This window comes from Chiloscyllium plagiosum, chromosome 1, assembly GCF_004010195.1.
Source record: "Chiloscyllium plagiosum isolate BGI_BamShark_2017 chromosome 1, ASM401019v2, whole genome shotgun sequence".
In the NCBI taxonomy this organism is placed as follows: domain Eukaryota; kingdom Metazoa; phylum Chordata; class Chondrichthyes; order Orectolobiformes; family Hemiscylliidae; genus Chiloscyllium; species Chiloscyllium plagiosum.
This window is the reverse complement of record NC_057710.1, coordinates 6024729-6047844: the sequence shown is the minus strand read 5'-3', so window position 1 is coordinate 6047844 and position 23116 is coordinate 6024729. Positions and strand designations below refer to the sequence as shown.

The 23116-nt window shown below is 41.0% G+C and overlaps 1 protein-coding gene across 5 annotated transcripts in view; it reads left to right on the top strand.

Annotated features, from left to right (window-relative positions):
- exoc6b (exocyst complex component 6B) overlaps positions 1–23116 on the top strand; it is a 652306-nt gene that overhangs the window by 355975 nt on the left and 273215 nt on the right. For all 5 annotated transcript variants that reach the window (XM_043690482.1, XM_043690394.1, XM_043690575.1 and 2 more), the window contains exons 9-13: positions 8528–8611; positions 8792–8838; positions 10068–10188; positions 11030–11101; positions 13677–13774. In XM_043690482.1, coding sequence (XP_043546417.1) covers positions 8528–8611; positions 8792–8838; positions 10068–10188; positions 11030–11101; positions 13677–13774 — 422 coding nt within the window. The remainder of the gene's footprint in view (positions 1–8527; positions 8612–8791; positions 8839–10067; positions 10189–11029; positions 11102–13676; positions 13775–23116) is intronic.

Sequence of the window (23116 nt, the reverse complement as noted above, 5' to 3'; positions counted from 1 at the left end):
TTGTGCCATTGTCTGTCCATGTTTCTTCTACCAAAATGCAATACCTCACATTTCTCTGCATTGAAATTCATCTGCCAGGTGTCTGCCCATCTCGCCAACGTTTCAGTGCCACTCTGAAGTTGCTCAGTGTCATCCTCGCAGTTTGCATTTCTCCTTAGTCTAGAATCATCTGCAATTTTAGAGAATTTGCCCATAACACCCATCTTAAAACCATTCATAAATCAGAAAAAGTAGGAGTCCGTGGGGAATACCACTTCCAACTTGTCTCCATTTTGAGAAATGCCCATCTATACTTACCCTCTATTTCCTATCTTTTAGCCAACTTCTAATCCATGCTGCCAAGGACATATCAATCCCCACAATGTTGGATTTGCCTGCTATGTGACACCCTATCCAATGCTTTCTGAAAGTCCAACATCCAGAGCATCCACAGCACCACCTCATCCATTGCCTAAGATACCGTGTCAAAAACCCAATTAAATTTGTCAGACATTATCTACACTTGACAAAGCCATGTTGACTGTCTGATATTAAATTATTTTTCTCTGTGTTCATTTACCTTATTGCATATTAATACCTCCATCAGTTTTTCCACTTTTGATGTCAAGCTGACAAACCCTTTGTTATCCTTTTCCCCTTAAACAGTAACATCATATTTGTAATCCTGCAGTCCTGCTGGACTAATTCTACATTCAGGGAGGCCAGCAAACTTTCTGTCAACTGCTCCATGATTTGCTCCTTTACCTCTGTCAGTAATCTAGCGTGTAGGATATGAGAAGATTCCATGTCCGCATGCAACTAAGCCTGAATGACATTCAGGTTTGGACTGATTTGTAGCACTAGTCTCACTAAACTGCCAGGCAAATATCACCTACAACGAGAATCTAACAATTTCCACTTGATGCTTAATATCATTATCATCACTGAAATACCACCACCACCCCCGCCAAACCTCCTGGAGGTCATGATTGACCAGAAATTTAGTGGGCTGGCAACAAAAATAGGTTCTGGATCAGTGGTGCTGGAAGAGCACAAAAATAGGTTGACTGCAAGAGCAAGTCATTGGCTGGACATCTGCATCGAGTGGTTCACCACCCAAATCCCTGACTATTACAAGGTCTAAGTCAGGTGTGTGATGGGATCATCTCCAACTTGCCTAGATGTATGCAGCTGCAGCAAAATTCTTGAGGCTCAACATTACCCAGGATAGAACAGCTTAATTAGTTGATGCTTCTCACACCCCATAAACACTCCCTCCCTCCACGACTGCATGGAGCCAGATGTATGTGCAAAAACCAGGTGTATTACTGATTTGTCAAACCTTTTTTGACAACAGCTTCCAAATTCATGACTGCTTTCACCTAGAAATAGACACGTGGGAACACCACCACCTGCAAGTAATTTTCTAGAGCCACACTCAGAATTATATCACTGTTCCTTCATTGTTGCTGGGTCAAAATCCTGGAACTCCCTCCCTTAAAGCACTCTGGGTGTATCTGAACCAGATGGATTACAGTAGTTCAAGAAGGTTGATCACCACCGGTTTCTTAAGAGTATATCAGGATGGGCGATAGGTGTGCCAGTGATGCCAACATCCAGTGAATAAATCTATTACCAAAAATGGAGTGTGAATTGTAGCCAACTCCTGCATTGAAAGCAGGAGAATGAGGGGTCCACTGATGAGCAAATAAGAGAGAGACAGCCACAAAAAGCTCAAAGGAAAAAAGTTGAGAGCAAGAAAAAAAAATTGAAAGGAGCAGCAGGAATATGAAACAAAGATATTGAGAGATGGCAGAAAGGAAATGACGAGGCTGACTGAACAAAATGAGCTGCAGAAACAATTGATGACAAGAACGAGAGAGGAGGGTAGTCTAAAGGGGATCAGCATAACTGTTCTGAAGAAATGTCACTGGACCCAACTCTGCTTCCTCTCCACAGATAGTGCCAGACTTGCTGAGTTTCTCCAGACAACTCGTAAATAAACCTAGAACCTGCCCATTCCCCCCCCCCCCCCCCATTTCCCCCCCGCCCCCCCGATTGTATTTAAATGTTTTATGAAGTTGTCGGCCCCCTCCTGATGGAATTTTATGGACAGTTTCTGTTCAGCAGGGGTGAGACAGCAATTTGAAACCAGGTCTGTTCAATGAAGAAACCACTTTAAAAATACAGAGATTGTAACTTCTTCCACAAGCATGATACCTATATATCTGTTCCACAGTCACAAAACTGACAGAAACTCTTGCATGCAAGGGATGACTAGAGTTGCTTAAATATACCATAAAAATATACAGTTTGTAATTGATGTGCTCTCTGCTTAGGAATTCTGGAGCATAACTTGGCAGAATTCAGGGTTCACTCAAAGATATCCAGTAGGCATAGTGTGTGCAAAACTGAATATAACAAGACACCGTCAATCCAACATTCAAGGGTTGCCAGGGAACTCTGATCTTCCAACATTATGTCAATCATGCTTTTAGCTTTTCAGGTCATTACAACACTTGTTTTCTTAGCATGTGATTATGTTTTGAAAATGCTGCGAGTGCTGACCTTATTAGTTTTGTTAAATAGATTTTGTTCCTTGCCTCTAAGCTGCAATGAGCTAAATAGCTAAACTGCTATGTCACAAACCCCCAAGTCTTAAAGAATTCTTCTTTCCGTGCTAGCCAGACTACATGCTCAAAAGACGGCGCCAGGCATCCAAGCCTGAGCTGGTGGAACCTGGCGCTGTTCAACGACATGGTTCTCTGTTGATTCTAAATCCAGCTTTCTCTCTATTCCCTCAATGCTGCTGTGGTCAGTGCAACTCTGAGCTTTCTCCTTTCATTCCTGTTGTGTTTTAAAGTCCCTATTTAGCACATGCTTCCCATCCTCTGACATTTTTGTTGTGCTAAACCAAATCACATCATATAACCTGGACAGGGTAAATAAGGAGAAACTTTTCCCACTCGTGAAAGAATTGAGAATAAGAGGGTGCAGATTTCAGGTAATTGGTTGAAGAAGCAAAAGTGATGTGTGGAAAAACTTTTTAACACAGCAAGTGGTGAGGCTCAGACATGTACTTCTTGATGGTGCGATGGAAGCAGGTTCATTTGAAACATTTAAAAAGGGATTATATTAAGTCGTCATTTGATAAGGAACAATGCATAGATTGCTAGGAGAAGGCAGGAAAATAGCATCCAGTAAGAGTCTGGGTTTACCTACAAGGACTGTAGCAGTTCATGCAAGTACCTTATCACCACCTTCTCAAGGGCAATTAGGGACAGGCAATAAATGCAAGGCAGCTGTCAACATCCCACAAAGTATTAAAAAAATTGTTTATTCAGAAAGCCTCCTCCTGCACTATAACAAATCTGTGATCTCTCAAGCCTAAGCAATTCCTCCTCAACACCTCAATATTGTTGTATTCTTCACTACTTCCTCATCAGTCAATGTCGTGTACAATTGATATTACTTTTTCCTGGTTTACCTTGCTTTCTGTCCTGTTTCACTTCTTGGTGTTGCCTGTTTTTTTTTTGTTCACAGTTATCCCAAGTAATCTGTAAACCCACCCACATTGCCGTGATGAATGAAGGGATTTATTGTATTGAACATGGGATAGAATTTTTGCAGATAGGTTTCCAGTAAACTTATTCAAGTTGTCTGCTGTAATTCTTTGGGATACTTGTGAACGCCCTTAATGGAGAAGTGGGGTAGAGTTTCCTCCATATTTTGCACAAATCCTCCATGAAAGCAGTGACTGGAGAATCAGTCATGGAAAGAAACTGTGAACTTCATGTGTCTGCTAAACCGCATTTATTAAACATGGTAAAACACATTTTGTCTTAAAACCATGCCCTATTTTAATTTTCTTTTTTGATTCTTCAAAGGTTATGCTGTGTGTAAACTTATATGAAGTTATTCACTTTCTTGAGGACTGACGTTTCCAGAAATTCAGTGCAAATCCTTATGGAAAGAAATTCTAGAATTTATGTAACATGTATGGTTGTCTCAAAACACTTCATGAGCAACAAATGATGTTGAAGTGCTGCGTATTAGGAAAATCCAGCAATATCCCACAAGTGGATTAAATAATCTGATTCAGATCAAGAGGGAATGTTGATGAACGCACTGAGAGGACTCCCTGTCCTGCTTGAAATTGTGTCGTGAAATCTTTGAACATCAGAGGAAGCAGACAATATCTCAGTTTAACGTCTCCTTTTAAAGACAGGCTATTTCACAATGAGGCATTTCCATTTGCTGGAATAGAATGCTAGGTTAGTTCAATGTTCAAGCCTTGAAGTTGGTCTTAAATTCGAGGTGCAGCATCGTACAAAGCTGAAAGTTGACTAGAAAGATAGTTGCATTGAAAAGGGATTGATGTGGTAAAAACAATGACTGCAGATGCTGGAAACCAGATTCTGGATCAGTGGTGCTGGAAGAGCACAGCAATTCAGGCAGCATCCGAAGACAGGCAAAATCGACGTTTCGGGCAAAAGCCCTTCATCAGGAATAAAGGTGTGTTGTGCAGATTCACAAATGAAAGTTGATTACTTCAGTAAAGCTACTTGCAAAACTGTTGTTAACTCCTCCTCGGGATAGGAAGGATAAGGAGTTTGGGCAAGGAAATCTCTCTTTAAGCTTCTCAAGATCTCTTTTCCTGAATCTTATATGGAAGATTTTTTAAAAAATTTAACGTTTTGTCTATTTGTGGAGAGATTAGAGAAATCAGAATTACTTTCCTTAGAGCAGAAGAGATTTCACTGAGTGGTTCTGAAGTTAAAGTAAATAAGGCAAAACCTGTTTCCATTGGCATTATCAGAGGCATTAATATTAATTGACAAAAAGTATGACAATAGAAATTAGAAAGTTCTAATTTAGAATCACTTGAAATATAGGGAGAACTAGCCATTTGATTCAGAACTGGCTCGAAGTTAGAAGACAGAGAGTGGTGGTGGAGGGTTGCTTTTCAGATGGAGGCCTGTTACCAGGATCAATGCTGGGTCCACTGCTTTTTGTCAATTATATAAATAATTTGGATAAGAACATAGGAGGTATGGTTAGTAAGTTTGCAGATGACACGGACATTGGAGGTGCAGTGGGTAGCGAAGAAGGTTGCTTCAGAGTATAGCGGGACCTTGATCAGGTAGACCAATGGGCCAAGGAGTGGCAGATGGAGTTTAATTTAGATAAATCTGAGGTGCTGCATTTTGGAAAGGCAAATCAGGACAGAATTTATAAACTTAATGGTAAGGTCCTGTGAGGTGTTGCTGAACAAAGAGACTTTGAAGTGCAGGTTCATAGTTCCTTGAAAGTGGAGTTGCAGGTAGATAGGATAGTGAAGAAGGTGTTTGGTATGCTTGCCTTTATTAGTCAGTGAATTAAATTTTGGAGTTGAGAGGCCATGTTGCAGGACATTGGTGAGGCCACTTTTGGAATACTGCATTTAATTCTGGTCTCACTGCTATAGGAAGAATGTTGTGAGATTTGAAAGGGTTCAGAAAAGACTTATAAGGATGTTGCCAGGGTTGGAAGGTATGAGTGATAGGGAGAGGCTGAATAGGCTGGGGCTGTTTTCCCGGGAGTGTCGGAGGTTGAGGGGTGACCTGAAAGAGGTTTACAAAACCATGAGGGGCATGGATGGGGTAAATAGACAAGGTCTTTTCCCCAGGGTGGGGAGTTCAAAACTAGAGGGCATAGTTTTTAGCTAAGAGGGTAAAGATTTAAAAGGGGCAATTTTTTCGTGCAGAAGGTGTTGCATGTGTGGAATGAGCTGCCAGAGGAAGTGGTGGAGGCTAGTACAATTACAATATTTAAAAGGCATCTGGATGGGTATACAAATAGGAAGGGGTTGGAGAGATATGGGCCAAGTGTTGGCAAATGTTTATTTAGTATATCTGGTTGGCATGGACAAGTTGGATCAAAGGGACTATTTCCATCCTGTACATCTGTATGACTCTCTGACTTTAACTAAATTTGTACAAGGAAAAATGTAAAAGAGTGGAGCCTGAAAGGACGGGAGAAACAGATTCAATTGACATTTTCATAAAATTGGATAGAAACTTGAAAGGGTAATGTTTTTGGAATTGGGAAAGATTGGCAGGGTAGAGTAATTGCATAGTTCTTTCCAAGAACTTTCACAGGTATGATGGGGGTTGGGCCATCTCCTTTTGTGCTTTAAGATTCTGTGACTGTCATCTTTTCATCTTCACCACAGCTGTATCTCCACCAATGATTGAAATGATTATCCTCAATTCTGTAACTTTCTCCAGCTTTGACACCCTCCAAGATCATTGGCGTCTCCAATTCTGGCTTTTGTCTTATTGTAATCACTCCACCATTGCTGCCATTCCCTCAGCTGCCTACACTCTAACGTCAGGAATTCCCACACCAAGCCTCACCGTCTCGGTTCCTCTTTCCTGCTTCAAAATTCTTATACACTTAATGGTAAGGTCCTAGGGAGTGTTGCTGAACAAAGAGACCTTGGAGTGCAGGGGCTGAACAGGCTAGGGCTGTTTTCCCTGGAGCGTCGGAGGCTGAGGGGTGACCTTATAGAGCTTTACAAAATTATGAAAGGCATGGATAGGGGTGGGGGAGTCCAGAACTAGAGAGCATAGGTTTAGGGTGAGAGTGGAAAGATATAAAAGAGACCTACGGGGCAACTTTTTCATGCAGAGGGTGGTATGGAATGAGCTGCCAGAGGAAGTGGTGGAGGCTGATACAATTACAACATTTAAAAGGCATTTGGATGGGTATATGAATAGGAAGGGTTTGGAGGGATGTGGGCAGGTGGGACTAGATTGGGTTGGGATATCTGGTCAGCCTGGACGAGTTGGACCGAAGGGTCGGTTTCCATGCTGTACATCTCTATGATTCTATGACTCTCTCCTAATATCTCCTTTTGTGGCTCCGTGTCAAATTTTAACACTACTATTATCGGTGCTATATAAATTCAAGTTGTCATTGAGCGGTCGGAGCCAAGACCACAGAAAGCATGTACCTTCCGGCTTTTGGAGACTCTGCTTTCTCTCATCACAAATACCATTTATGCAGCTGAACAAATCTACCCTCATCACATAAACCCCACCCCCCCCGCTCCGCTTAACCCCCAGAGAGATCCTAATACAAGCAACAATGCAGGGACCCTGCCCCAATTATGCAAAGAATATGCACTCCGTCCTTAAAACATCAGGGGATTATTGAGCCACTTAAGGTTACTGCGATTTAAAACTTTAAACGAAAACAATAATTGTAAATAGTTGTTTTGTACAGGGTTGGGGGGGTGGGGGGGGGCAGGTGGTGGTGAGGAAGAGAAAGTCCTCTCATTAAAATCAGCCACAGTCCAGAGTCATTTAGACTTTAAAACCTCTTTTGTTCTGTGCATTTTTTTTTGTAAAAACCGGTTATAGTTTGTTCTTTTGCAATGAATGGAAACAGGAAATCTGCTTGTGAAAATAGCACCCTGTTTTGTGGAGTTGAGTGTTTTAAAGGCACAGAATGGCGTCACTGGTATTGCTACTGAAATCAATGCTACTGTATTCGCTGTTCATTAGAATGAGTGGTTTTTGGAACAAGAAAAGACCATTTGGCCAGACACCTACCTTCTAATGATCGATTAACCCCATAATCTGCCTTCACCATACAACCATTAGTTTCACATGGTTGTTATACTTCATGCAGCTTCCCTCAATTCCTTCTGTGTAATTCTCTCTTGAATGCATTTATATTGAATAATGGTTTCTTCTCTGATAATCACAATTTCATTCTTTTTGACTTGAGCCTGCCTTTCCTTCTTATCCATTTCCTAACTTTATACTTGTTTTATCAGTAATTCTGAATATTTCCTGCAATTGCTTTTCTCCAATTCCCTTCCTAACCTTGAAAACTGAGCTTAAACACCTCAGGATCTCCCCTATTTCCAAAGGCAATTTCTTTGACCTTTCTGCAGCAAAACCCCTCTTAGTGCTCTCCCTTTTTATCTGTCATTCTCAAGCAGTAAACCAGGGAAAGACAGAGAGAAGCTTTTCTCTTCACTGAAGTTTCTTATGTTCAGGAAGTCAGATTGAGTCAAATTCAGCAGTAACATTTAAAAATGTGTTGCATTAATAGTTGAAAGCTACACATTGACAGGGCTGTGAACTGAAGAGTAGAAGAATGAATTGGCTTGCTCTTTTATAGAACCAGCACATGCCTTGTGGACTGAGTGGCCTCGTTCTGTGCTGTATGATTCTATAACTTACTCCAATGCTGAGAATTTTTGCTTTTAGCTTTTCTGATAAATCACAAAGGCAGAATTTAATGAGCGGAAATGTCCATTCACCGAGGTCAGGTAATTGGGTGCTTCAGATAATGAGCAATTGGGATACAGTGGCGGAGTAGAAGGAGTTTTGGGGCACTCCTGTCTAAATGGGAAGCCCATTGTGTAGGCAGGAGCCTTGGTTAAAGGTGTCTGGCTTTCAACAACAAATCTGCTTTTGTCAGTCCTTAAAAATGTGTTCACGCGCTCCCGACTTCAACACACATCCCCTTTTCTTCTTTTTCATTTCTCCAGGGTGCCCAAGATACATTTGAGAACTACTACAGGAAACAAAGAAAGAAACAGGCCCGCTTAGTCCTGCAGCCTCCTTCCAACATGGTAGGAATAATCTCCCCTTTCATTTCCATTAACCAAAGAGCATTTTAACCTTGATGAAACAGTATTCCTTTTTGTTTTTGCCCTGAATTACTGAGCATGCCAGTGTATGACCCTTTTTTTAAAATGCTTTATTTTTGCAGTCCTTTATTGTCCTAACTCAAAATGCTTGTCTTGTTGCAGCATGAAACGTTAGACGGCTACAGGAGGTATTTTAATCAAATTGTAGGGTGAGTGTATGTTTTTCATGCAAAGGAAAAGTTCTACTGGTGCCATGTTCTAATTATTTACATTTTGGAGTGTTTTTTGTTAGTGGTGGGATTCTGCTGGTCTTATTTTCAGGGTAGGGGTTTTGGTACCAGGGATCTTATCCAAACATGTTTTTTTTTCCCTTGTGCCTCTTCTATTTTGTTTAGTCTTTTCTCTTTCATATCTCTGTTTTCTACTTTCATGCTCACGGTTCACATTCTCGCTCTCTATATCTTGGTCACTGTCCACTCTCCTCTTCCCTCTCCTTCACTTTCCCCTTCCCTTTGTATCTCTATTTATAAGTCTCGCAGTTTTGAACAGGGTACTTTAGGTGAGGGATTTGCTCTGCTCACTACAGAGCTTACCTGCAGCTCTGGTGGTCAACAATGTGTCCTTGACTCATTCAGACCATGTCTTGGTCTCAAACCTAGATTTCAGCTGGAATATTGGTAGAGTAATGTATCTGAGTAGGTAGAATACTGTTAGAATACTATTCCAACAGGTTACCAATGAAGCCTGCTAATAAGCAAATTTTAGTGGAAATATTGGGCATGAATGTGTTCTTTTCTTCTGCCTCTCTTCTTTCTCCCTTCTCTTCATTTCCCCATCTCACTTCAATTTCTTCCTCCTTTTCCTTTTCCTGCTCATTATCTCCTCTTTCCTCTCCTCATGTCATCTCTCCCCAAACTCTCTTTTTTTCTTCTCTCCCTTTTCATCCTCCTATCCCTTTCATCCACCTCCTCTCCCCATTTAAACTCTTTCTCTCCTGTTTCACCCTCTCTTTCACTCCCTTTTCACACTCTTCCACCTCCTTTACCCTCCCTCTCATCTCTTCTCTGCAGCTCCCTTCTCTTTCACCCTTTCTTTCCCTTCACTGCCTTTTTCCTCCCCACCTCTTCCCCCTTCTCCCCCTCCTCAAGCATTGATATTTCTCTGCTCTGCTCAGTGCAAATATAAAAGTTAATTAAAGCAAAACCAAATAAACCGTTGTGCTCCTGACCTTGAACAGCTGTAGCTTCAGGTAAATATGAATGTGAATGAATGAATGACAATCCAGGAATGAAAAGTTTTAGACTTTACACTGCGACAGATCCAGCCTTAAGTGTAGCTGTGATCTCTGTTGCAATCAAGGCTTGCTTTTCCTGTGCATGCGTGTGCTTTATTCACCAATGTTGTGACTGATTCTGACTTGTTCCAATTCTGCCTTCAGATTTTTTGTAGTTGAAGATCACATATTGCACACCACCCAGGGCCTGGTGAACAGAGTGTACATTGATCAACTGTGGGATTTGGCGGTATCCAAAACCATGTCAGCACTCAGGACTCATTCAGTAAGTGAGATTGTGAAATCTGCTGCCCCCACCCCTCACCAACTGTCTCCTTCAGTTCCTCCCCATCACCATTCCAAAGCACTGCTGAAATTCTAAGATATCACTGAACAGGGAAACAGAATATAGTTTGGTGCTGATTCTAATTTGTTTAAATGTAATTTTGTTTCAGCTCTGTTCCATTTATTAGATTTGTGAAATTGAATAATACCCCATTTTCTCCCATCTTCGGTAATCCTGTGAATAAAAGTGAACTCTTTACTTTCTCTCACTAGCATTGTAACTCTCTCCTGGCTTAATCAGCTTTTAAGCCAAGACACTCCGGAACCAGACGCCACTAAAGAACTCCAAGTTGCTATCTCTCTCTTCCACTTTCAAAAGTCATCTCACTCTATTTCTTTTCCTGTGTCTCAACTTCTCTCTCCGTTCCTAGTCCTGCTGCAAAGCACCTTAAGTCTTTTAGATAAGTGTAAATTATTATTCAGCTGTTGACGTAGATTCAGACAGCAAAATATATCTTGTTTATTTCAGGTCTTACTTTGTCTAGCATGGAAGGAGGCCATTAGACTCATTATGCCATTGTGATCACCTTAAAAGTACTATTTAATTAGTATTTATTGTAATTCTCTATGAAACAATATATAACCAAGTAGTGCCACACTCCTGCTACTCCTGATTCATAATTTCTACACTGACACTTCTGGAAGACAAAAGTGCTGTTCCAGATACCATCTTTCAGATGAAACAGTGAAATGATAATAGGTGACGCACAAAGTTAGATATGTTGTATAGCATTTTGAAGTTGTCTGGCTACAAATATTTCTTTTTCTTCTCTCTCGTTCAGTCATACTGCTCTGACCCAAACTTGGTCCTGGATTTGAAGAACCTTCTAGTACTCTTTGCGGACACTCTGCAGGTAGGCGTTCCACAGTTGGAATTTAAAACAGTTTTGCATGTATGCTAATGATTAGTAGGTAAGAAGCTTGTGTGAATATGCAAGAATGTATATAGGTCAAAAATGAAAATATAATACACATTTCAGAAAGCAATATGATTCCATGCCTCATATACTATTTCAGTGATCATGTACTCCAACCCTAAAATTTAATCTTTTTCCAATGTACATGCATGCTGTGGTCTGTTCACCCATTTAAAGCTCCAGATCCAGTCCATGTTCTCATCTTCGCTATTCAGTTATGCTGACCACTGAAGACATCTGCACACTCCCTCCAAGTTCAGTGGCAGATATAGCAATACATTTCACAGGGGAGTTTAATCAGCATTTCATGAAAATGACTATTCTTTATCGATAAAACATAAGAAATAGGAGAGCTGCAGGCCATACAACTCCTTGAGCCTGTTGAGCCATTTAATGAGTTTATTAGTTGATCTTCTACTTCACTTTCACATAGTGATCCATCTCCAAATTGCCTGGTTTCAGTGATATCCAAAGGTTTTTGATCTTATTCTTGAATGCAGCAGTAACTCACTTAACTTTGCACTCTTCAAAGTGTTTTTATTGTTAGGAAGTCACCAGTGCAATAGGGAAGATATATCCCTTTAATCATAGAATCCCTAGATTGCACAAATAGGTCATTGGCCCAAAGTATCTGCACTGACCTTCTGAAGAATATTCCACCCAGACCCAGCTCCCCCACTCTATCCCATAACCTCACCTGGCTAATCTACCTAACCTGCTCATCTTTGAATTTTGGGAACCAGAGAACCAGGTGGAAACCCACACAGACACAGTGATAATAATGTAACTCCACACAACTCCAAGGCTGGAATTGAACCCATGTCACTGGTGCTGTGAGGTAGAAGTGCTAACCGATTTTTATTCTTATGATACTAATAACCCCTTGAATGACCAGACCAACGTGCTGATTGCCACTCTGCTCACTTCCTTGTGCCCGACCTGTTTCTTCCCAGTTCATTGCCTTTTCCTGACCTGATTTTGCCCCTCTCACTACCTTGCTCTAAATGTCCAAAATGTTCAGGTAAAAGACCAGGGTGAGACTGGCTAGAGACCGGGGAGAGTCTTGTTGGGGAACCTAGCTCTAGTTTGTTTATTAATTCTTATTGGTAAATCTGATTTGCTGAAAGTGCTTTCCCTCAAAGTTGAATTACATTTATAAAGAATGGAACTAGAATACGAAGTGAGGAATGAATGTATATTCACTGTCTATTTACAGTAAAACTACCCAATCAGTCAAGAAATTTATTCTAATTTCTGCCTTAAGGGGAATTTATCCTGAAGTTATGACTGTCTCAAATCTCCAGCCAGAGAGAAACAACCTCTCAGCATCCACCCTGTGAACTACTCTAAAACCTGCAGATATTTCAGTGAGATCTAAACTGCATACAGTATTGAACCATTTTACTGAATTCCTCCAAAAAAGCCCAACAATCCCAGCTATTTGGTTCCCTTTGAAAAACTGGATGTAGACATTGTACAAGATTACTGTTTCTTGCTATTCACAGAAAGCCACATAGTACAGGGAAATGCAATCTCAAAACATCACTATGAACCACAGAACTTATGTAACTAAACAGAATTTGGTGTAATGCTAAAATCTACTTAAAATAAAACATGTTAAGATTTATGCTGAAAAATGTGTTGCTGGAAAAGCGCAGCAGGTCAGGCAGCATCCAAAGAGCAGGAGAATCGACATTTCAGGCATAAGCCCTTCTCTTGCTCCTTAGATGCTGCCTGACATGCTGCGCTTTTCCAGCAACACATTTTTCAGCTCTGATCTCCAGCATCTGCAGTCCTCACTTTCTCCATGTTAAGATTTATGCCTACTTAATTGCTCATTTTTAAGCAATTGAAATATTAGCCTAATAAAACAATGTGCTGCAAATTTCCAATTAAAATCACAAAAATTTTGATCTGTCATATCTTTCTAAAACTTCATAGTATGGTTTGATTTTGAGGGGCTGTTGCTCCCAGATTTCCTGCTCCTGTCTGGGGTGCAGACACCCACAGCAGTGGAAGTAGATGATGGCAGTAACATAGTGGTACAATGAACCTGGGTGATAGTAGTGAGGTGTTGGGAGGAGGAAGATTGGGTTGGATGATGTAGTAAGATCAAGGGAGCAAAGTTCACTGGACACTAACTATAGTTCTTAAAATAAAAGGTTACAATAAAGAGATTTTCTGACTTTCTATCAATGAGCTTTTTTCTACAGATTGACAAGTTAATGTTTGAGATGCTGCCAGTGCCAGGGAATTGGTATTGTTCCTTCAATCATGAAGACTTTAGCTGCATTTCTTTATTTCATATACTGTTAACCTGAGCACCTTACTGGACAGTCAGTGGGACATTTCCTGTTTGCTCAGGGATGGTCCTACCAAACTCTATGCTAACGTGTGGTCAGCCTCAAGCCTGAGTAATTATTCAGCCCAGTTAAGATTCTTAAAACCTGTTTGCCCTGGCTCTTTGCTTTGCAGAGTGCTGCTGTTTGAAGCACTTGCATTACTTTTACAGGGTTATGGATTTCCAGTAAATCAGTACTTCGACATGCTGCTCGAGATCAGAGATCAGTACAGTGAAATTTTGCTGAAGAAATGGTCGGGTGTCTTCAGGTGAGAAGGAATATTTTTCTATGTGTTTTAGAAAAAATCACTGGTTTGTACTTACATGCTTCAGTCCAATTGCTCCAAAGTATATTAGCTTTTTTCATATATATTTATTCATGGCATAAGTGTCTCTGGCTCGGACAGCATTTATGTCCATACTTGATTATCCTTGAGAAGGAGCTGGCCATTGTTTGGTGTGTTAGGAAGTTTCATTCCAATTGTCTTTGCAGCAGAGGTTAATAATTTGAGTCAGACATAATGATCTTGTCAGAAATGAAGAAATTATCACTCTGAGCCAATAGGTTGTGATTATGGTAGGTTATTGAGGTAAGTAATTATTGAGGTAAGTAAGCTTCATCCTGAATGTAACATGAATTGAGAATTTTTGATATGACGAGCGCAAAGAGAGCTTTATTATGAAGTTGCCTGGAAGCAAATCTAGAGGGAACAGGTCTTCAGTGGATGTGTGAAAACAGGGAAAGCTGTTCATACTAGTTGATGTGCTAAAGAGAGATAAATTGTTGCATGTGGAGGGATCTGAAGACAGGCAAGGAACTCTGATTGAAGAAAAATAAAGCTGTTATAGTTTGCCAGAATGGCTCAGTTCTCTTAACAGCTGAAGTGAGAAGGTGAATGGTTTTGATTTAGTTCCAGTACAATGAAAACCAGAGTTCAGTAGAGATGGACAGCACAGAAAATTTAATAAGGGGCTGACGGAGAAAATTCTGGGTGCCCAGAAAACTAATGGTTAAACTATGGTCCAATTTCTCTCTCTCAGTAAGTGAGAGGAAACCTGGGTAGCCGCAAACGCTGATACGTCGTTTTACTGACGAAGTGTAAGTAACTATTAACCAGATTGCCCAGGATCAGAATACTTCAGGTTCTACGTCATGCATATGCCTAAAAGGGTATTTTGTCTATACAATGTGGATTCCGCAAAACGACAAAGTGAGGACCTAACTCCAAATACTTGGAATTTTTGCCATTGCTGCACTTAAGCTGCACGATTTGTGCTGAACAACCCATAAAATCAGTAAAGCTTTTAGAGCATTCTTGCGTGACACAGCAGAGGCTGTCCTTAAGCCTGTAAAGCAACTAGAAGCAACTTTGCATCACTCAGGCCATGGGTCAGATTGAAGAAAGGATATCTTAACTTCGCTCTGAAAGCAACTCATTAACTCAGGCCCTCTTCAGTAATACGCTTGGCTGCTTCAAGCTGATTCCCTTTTTTTAAAGGAAGAAGTTATTTGTAATTGTGCGGAAGTGGCATGCTGTACATAGAGCTAAGTGATCCCACTCCAGGCAGAAAACATCAAGCTCTGCAGTCTTGACACACCCAGTTGTGAACGGTAGTGAACAGTCAAACAATTAATCAGTAGAAGGGGTTTCACAAATATCACCATCTTCTAGTCATGGGGAACCCAACACATCAGTATAAGGTTCAAGGCTGGAGAATTTATAACCACCTTTGGCCAGCATTGTTTAGTGAATGATCCATCACGGTGCCTATTGAAGGCCCTACCATATCAGATACCAATTTGATTCATTCCAAGTGATATTAAGAAACAGGTGACGGCACTGGATGCTGCAAAGAGTACGGGCCCTGACAATCCAGCTACAGCACTGGAAACTTGTGCACCAATAATAGGCGAGTCCTGAGTCAAATTTGTTTGTTTACAGCTACAACACTGACACCTGCCCTGCAATGTGGATAGCTGCCCAGATATATCCTGTCCTCAAGAAAGAGGACAACCAAACCTGGCTAATGAATGACATATCAATCAGTCGACTCTCAATCATCAGCAAAACAATGGAAAGTGTTTTTGACAATGTCAGCAAGTGGCATGTATACAGTAATAACCTGTTAATCAGCGTTCAGTTCTGGTTCCTCCATGGCAGCTTGGCTTCAGATCTCATTAAGACCTTGATTGAAAGATGGACAAGTGAGAGTGGCTTCCCTTGACATCAAGGCAGCAAGGGAAGCCACTCTCACTTATCCATAGTCGTAAAATTGAACTACTCGGTATTGGTGATTAATTCTTCAATGGTTGGAGTCATATCTAGCACAAAGGAAAATGGTGTGCTTCACACGAAGAGTAGAGCAGTTCAACATTATTTAAATAGAGAAAGACTGCAGAAAGCTGCGGCACCAAGGGACTGTCTTATAAGGAGACGGTTGTGTAGGTTGTGCCTGTACTGATTGCGATTTTAAAGAATGAAATATGCAAAATGTTTGGTGAACTTGACAGGATAGATTTCTTAGATTAGATTCCCTACAGTGTGGAAACAGGCCCTTTGACCCAACCAGTCCACACCGACCCTCCGAAGAGTAACCCACCCAGACCCATTTCTCTCTGACTAACACACCTAACACTATGGGCAGTTTACCACAGCCAATTCACCTGACCTGCACATCTTTGGATTGTGGGAGGCAACCGGAGTACCTGGAGGAAACCCAAGCAGACGCGGGGAGAATGTCCAAACTCCACACGGTCACCCAAGGCTGGAAACGAACCTGGGACCCTGGTGTTGTGAGACAGCAGTGCTAACCACTGAGCCACCGTGCTGCCCACTAGATACAGAAAGGTTGTTTCCCACTATGGGATAGTGAAAAACGGGGCATAATCTCAGAAAGTTGTGAATGCTGTGGAATATTTTAGCTCAAGGCTGGGTTAATAAGTACATTCAAGGCTCAGGTAGACAAGTTTTTAATCATTAAGAGAAAGATACGAAAGTGGATTATCAGATCAGCCACAATCTCATTGAATGGTGGAGCAATCTCAGTGTGCTGAATGTCCTACTTATGCTTCTGTGTCTTATGATCTTATGATGCTGGTTGTTGAAGGTCAACTATCTCAGCCCGAGAATGTAACTGCAGTAGTTCTTCAGGGTGCTGTCCTAGGCCTAACCATCTTAAAGTTGCTTCATCAATAAGTTTAGAAATTAGGACATTTGCTGATGAGCGAATGACGTTCAGCAGTGTTCGCAACTCTTCAGATACTGAAGTAGTCCATGCCGGAAAGCAACAAGACATGGGCAATATTCAGTTTTGGGCTGACAAGTGACAAATAATATTTACGCCTCACAAATGCTCGGCAATGATCATCTTCCTTGACATCATCATCCTTGATCATCATCGCACCTTGACATTTAATGACATTACCATTACTGAATCCTGGGATTCGTTCTAGGAGTTACTGTTGACCTAAAACTGAACTTAGTTAGCCATATAAACACGGTGGCTACAAGAAGAGATCAAAGGCTAGCAATACTGCAGCAAAAACTCAACTCCTGACTTCCCAAAACCAGTCTACTATCTGCAAGACACATGACAAGAGTGTGATGGAATACTCCCTACTTGTCTTGATGAGTGCAGCTCCAACACTCAAGGCACCATCCAGGACAAAGCAGCCTACTTGACTTGCACATCTACAATCATTCACTCCCTCCATCACTGATGCTCAGTAACAGCAATGTGTACCACCTGCAAGATGCCCTGCAGAAATTCTCCAAGGCTCCTTCGACGGCACCTACAAGGACAAGAGCAGCAGGTACTTGGGAACACCAGCACCTTCAAGTTCCCCTGGAAGCTACTTATCATCCAGACTTGGTAACATATTACCATTTATACAGTCATTGGAACATCCTCCCTAACACTGTTATGAGTCTATGTAAAGAAACTGCTAAAAATCCTGAAAGAGGGAGCGACAGGAATAGTTGGATGTATTGTTTGTACTTTTCAAAAAAAACCTTGGGATTCTGGCGAAATGCAGGAGGATTGGAATTCTAACAATGTGTCACCCCTAACATCTATTGTCGGTAAAATGTTGGCATCAATTATTAAAGAAGTAATAACACAATTGGAAAATCATAATCTGAATAAACAGAGTCAAAAGGGAAATCATGTCTGACTATTCGAGTTTTTTGAGGAAATCTCAATGAGAGTGGATAAAAGGGAACCAGGTGATGTGTTGTTTTGACTTCTAGAAAGTGTTCGATGAGGTACCTCACAAAAGATTAAGTCATAAAGTAAAATCCTGAGGTTTTGGAGGTACAGTCATTCCTCCGTATCCACAAAGGTTCCGTTTCTGAGAACCCCAGTGAGTGATAAAATTCATGGGTGCGGAGCTTATTTAAAAATCATGGATCCACAGTTTTCACACGTAAATGTTGATTTTTGATTATACCTTTTTTTGGCGTGATAGGTGAATTCACAGTTTGTGATTTCACTGGTACCAAGGATTCACTGTAGTATATGGCATTGTTAGAGAATTGGTTAGTAGGAAAGCACAAGTGGGGAGAAGAGATTTTTCATGTTGGCAACCTGTTACCAGTGGGGTTTCACAGTGCTGGGCCTGCAACCATTTACGATGTCTGTTAATGACTTGAAGAAAGGAGGCTAACATACTGTAGCCACATTTGGAGATGAGACAAAAGTAGGTGGAAAGGCAAGCCATGAGAGGGATATAAACAGTTTACAGATTGTTTTTGATAAGTTAAGTCAGTGGGCACTGAAATATCTCCATAGCAGCTGGTATCCCGTCACTAAATCCAGTGAAAAGGCTAGTTGTGGTGCCTGTTTGAAGTCCATTTGGGCTTCAGTTAGTAGATGCTTTTGCATGGTTTTGTCATTGACCCCACATGCCAAATGGTTTCTCAGCATCTTATGAAGGGCTAAGCTAAAGTCACATGCCATGCCAGTTGTCTTAACCCAGTCAAAAATCCTGATATGAATTCTCCTGTTCTCGAATTGCTGAGTAAACCCGATAGCATCTCAGAATTAGAGGAGGCTTGGGGTTGTAATATTCCTTAACTAAATCTGTCAACGCATGAAAAGCTTCGGTATTTGGTGCCTCAAGGAAAGTTAGGCTCCCAATAACCAAAAAAAATTCTAATCTGCAAGCTGTCAGGAGAATTACTTGTTGCTTTTCATCTGCCCCAATGCCATTTGCCTAGAAAAAAAAATACATCCTTTCCACATGCTGAACCAAGTCTTCGATGGCAGGATCAAATGAGTCGAGCTTCTCAAATAATGGCATGACATCAGAAATGCTTACCCCAATTCAAGAATGACTGGTCTGAAAGAATGTTTTCAGAAGCCATGCTTTTCTCTTGTTGCCACTGGAATAACTCCACAGAGGCCAGTATCCAGTCACCAAGTCACCCATCATTTATATCTAGAGAGTCCTTGACACTGATTCAGCTTCTTCAGAGCCAGCTCTCAGAGTGAACAGAGCCTCTGACACTCCTGTTTATATCTGTCAGCCAGGGCTCCCTGATTGCACCAGATTATCGGCTCCAATCAGGGAACTCACTTCTAAAGCTATCCATAGACATACTTGATTCAAGTACGATGTTTGATAAATAATAGTTTGTCTAGTCCCAAGAGCCATTATTATCCCTGCACTGGTGGTCAGACTCAGCATTGAATATGCACCTCTAGTAAACAAACATGTTCAAACATGATAGAGGAGAGGCTGTGGGGACTGGGTTCATAGAAAGCACAGCCAAAGGCAGCTGCAGGGATAGTTCAGGGTGAAGTCTTCTCAACCTGTAGCTGTTACAGTAATTAAAGGTTTATTGGATTTTTCTCATTGCCTTTTATTGTTTTCTTATTTTATTGTTTTATTTTCCTGGAACAGAATTTTGGCCCAAAATAGCATATAATTCACACTGTTTACTCATAGAGTCTGGCGCATCAGTTCTCCCATTCAGTCTCATATCCCTGTGCTAATGCAATCTTTGTACTCCTGTCACTGTATTGCTCCTGAGACTTTCACTGATAATTTCCTTGATTCTTCTCCCACCCAAACCTATCGCCCACCCTTTTACCATAGGTTGCACCAGAAACTAAGCTATAATTTAGTTCCTGATCCAACTCTTTCTGCCAGCACCCCACACTATGACTTATTTGTTTCTGTTTTCAAAATCCAGAATCCTTGTACCTCCCTCAGAGAGTATAAAGCCTTTGCATGACATGTGATCCCTGCAAAATTTCGTTACCTCATTAATTGGTTTTAGAATATGGATGTGCCAGGGAGGTCAAGGTCAGAATCACACGCCACGAGGTTATTGTCTAACAAGTTTATTTGAAATCACAAGCTTTCGAAGTGCTGCCCCGGATGAAGAAACAGTGCTCCAAAAGCTTGTGACTTTAAATAAATCGGTTGTACTATAACCTGGTGTCATGTGTGACTTCTGACCTGGTTTCAGAAGTGTGATGTAAAGCTCCGTGGCTTAGTCATTTTGGGGATAGTAGTCACAAAAGGGTCAACTTAAGTCATTTTCACAATTTGATTAGATATCTGTATTATTCCAGAACAAGCTTAGAAGGCTGATAACCACCTGATTTCCCAAAGCTGCTTCACTCCTTCCAAGGTACAAGTCAGAAGTCCATAATTTAGACAGAGCTAAAAAAATTGCATATTGTTCAGGGTTATGTGATCTGTGTGTAGAGGAATTCTGCATTGTAGTCGTTCTTGCACAGAAGGGTTCAGGAGTGTGCTTTCCAGTTCAGTTTACTTCAGATATTGAAGTAGTCCAACCCCAGACGTAGCAAGACATGGATAATTTTCAGATTTATGCTGTTAAGTGACATGTAAGATTAATGCCATGAAAGATGCAAGTCATAACTGCCTCAAACAAAGCAGCATCTTCCCTTGACAGACAATGGTCGCTGAATTCCGCACCATCAATACTCTGTGGTTGGGGACCTTGCACTTAACCAGAAACTAGTGCTATAAAGACTTTGGTTGCAAGAGCAGGTCAGATGCTGTAACAGGTTGACTCCCCAGTGCCTGTTGACCATCTACAATGCACATGTCCAGGAGTGTGATAGATTACTCTGCACTTGCCCAGATAAATGCAAATACAAAAACACTTAAGAAACTTACCATCATCCAGGACAAAGCAAACACACTCACCATTCATCATTTTAAACATTTATTCCTGCTATCACTAATGTGGAATGCCAGCAGAGTTTATGCTATACTCATCAAGACCTCTTTGACACTACCTTACAAATGGGCAACCTCTCCATGTTAAAAGGTTAAGGGCAGCAGACACATAAGAGCACCACTGCCTGAAAGTTCATCTCCAAGTTGCACTCCTTCATTCTGGCTGCGTCAAAATCCTGGGACTCCCTTTCGAATAGGCACTATGGATTGTGGTGGTTCAAGACTGGAAGTTCACCAACAACACCTTCTCCAGGGCAGTTAGGAATGGGCAACATATTCATTTGGCTGGCAATTCCCACATCCTGTGAATGAATATATAAATTGTAAATGGGATCCAGTGATCTGTAGTTGCTATGAAAAGATTCTTGCGGGGATCTGATTTGTGTAGTTGCATAAACTAGGTTATAGGAGAAAAAGGATGATATATATGGTATTATTCAGTGATTAAATGGTTTACGGAGTAGGTAGAGAAATTATGGAAAAGAAAAGAACAGGTGATGCAGAGGATAGTGGAAATATAGAACTCTCTCCCTGACAAAGGGAGGATGTTGAGGCAGGATCTTAGTTCAAAATTTCAGAATTGGTGGATTCATTTAGAATCTACATTGAGATGTTAAAGCTTACTTCAGCATTGTAGGTAAATGAAGCTTCAGGGCTTCAGGGACTGAAACATAGAAGATAGGCACAGGAGGAGGCCATTCAGCCCTTCGAGCCTGCTCTGCCATTCATCACAATAATGGCTAATCGTCCAACCCAATCGCCTAATCCTGCTTTCTCCCCATAACCTTTGATCCCATTCGCCCCAAGTGCTATGTCTAGCTGCCTCTTGAATACATTCAATATTTTGGCATCAACTACTTCCCGTCATAATGAATTCCATAGGCTCACCCACTCTTTGGGACTCCTCAAGCGCCCTGCTTCTTTTACTTCTTGAGGGGTCATGGTATGGAATTATTGTCAATGGAGCAACAGAGGCTGTCATTTGTCCAGAACTTTGTTGAGTTTCCAGAAGCTTTGGTTTATTCTTGAGTCAAATGCAGCTCACATATGGTGACCTTTACTTATTGGGGCTTTCTCTTGTTGACAATGTTTTCCGAAACTCTGCTTGAAAATCCAAAATCTGAGGCACCAGTTGGCACTTTTACTGCTTGTACCAAGATATGGTGATCTCCTGAGCACTTGCAGGAAAATTTACTCTGAGTGCTGGGAGGTGGATGTCTTGTACAATTTTGAACTTTGAAGTTGTACTCATTGAACAGACTGATTTCTTGGCTGGTCCAGTTATGTACAATTAGGTGGAGTTTTCATAGCTGTGGAAATTGGTCTCTGCTGTGACATTCCACCCCGTTATTTGAGAATGGGGTGGGCTGGTGAAATAAAGCTCAGTCTCTTTGCCAGAATTTAAGTCTTCAGTATTCCAGGATAAATTAAGCCTGTGCTGATGCTGAACGTACATCCCTGCAACTGAATATATTCACATTGAAGAATAAATATATAGGATATATCATGTTCTTGTCTACTACTTTGCTTATTCTTTGCTCTGATGTTCAAATGAATGATTTCCAATAATTAATACAAATTCTCCTTTTACTTCATAGTCAAGAGAGGCCTGGAACTTCAAAGACTGAGATTGGTTGAGTTTCTTTTGTTCAGCAAGAGTATTAATCTGCATATTAGTAATAATCTGATTGAATGGTGATGCATACCATCGAGGCTCAATATCTTGTCCTATCCATAGAGTCATAGACATGTACAGCATAGAAACAGACACTTCAATCCAACTTGTCCATGCCAACTAGCAATTGAGTATATTTAGGGTTGAGACTGACGTTTTTAATCAGTAAGGGAATCAACGGCTATGGGAAAAAGCAGGAAAGTGGAGTGAGGATTACCAAATCTCATTGAATGGCAGAGCAGACTTGATGGGCTGAATGGCCTATTTCTGCTCCACATGTTATAGTCTGAGAAAGTTGCAGATGACAGGAAGGTGCACAAAGACTGGGCAAGTGGGTGGAGAAGGTGCAAATGTAATCCATAGAGGCTAAATGTCTTCTATTCGTATACCTAGCCGATTAACTTAAAACAAAGTCAAATTTACCACGCTTGCAGTACCCTTCTTTCCTCTTTTCATTAGTTGACTGCAGAACTCTCAGGGCGTCTACATCATCATACAATTCTTTGTAATAATGTGAAAGTGTATGCAGGTATCAAGCATTGTTAAATGCAGATTCATATTGGAGCCACAATATCTGCAGGCTTCCACTTGATTTTTCCTCAACAAATGAAACCAAAGTTCTGATTTCAGCCTGCGAAGTTATTGTGCAAATTTTGAACTTTTACTGTATGTATTTAACATTGTTAACCCTTGAAGAACAGACATATGGTTTAGCAG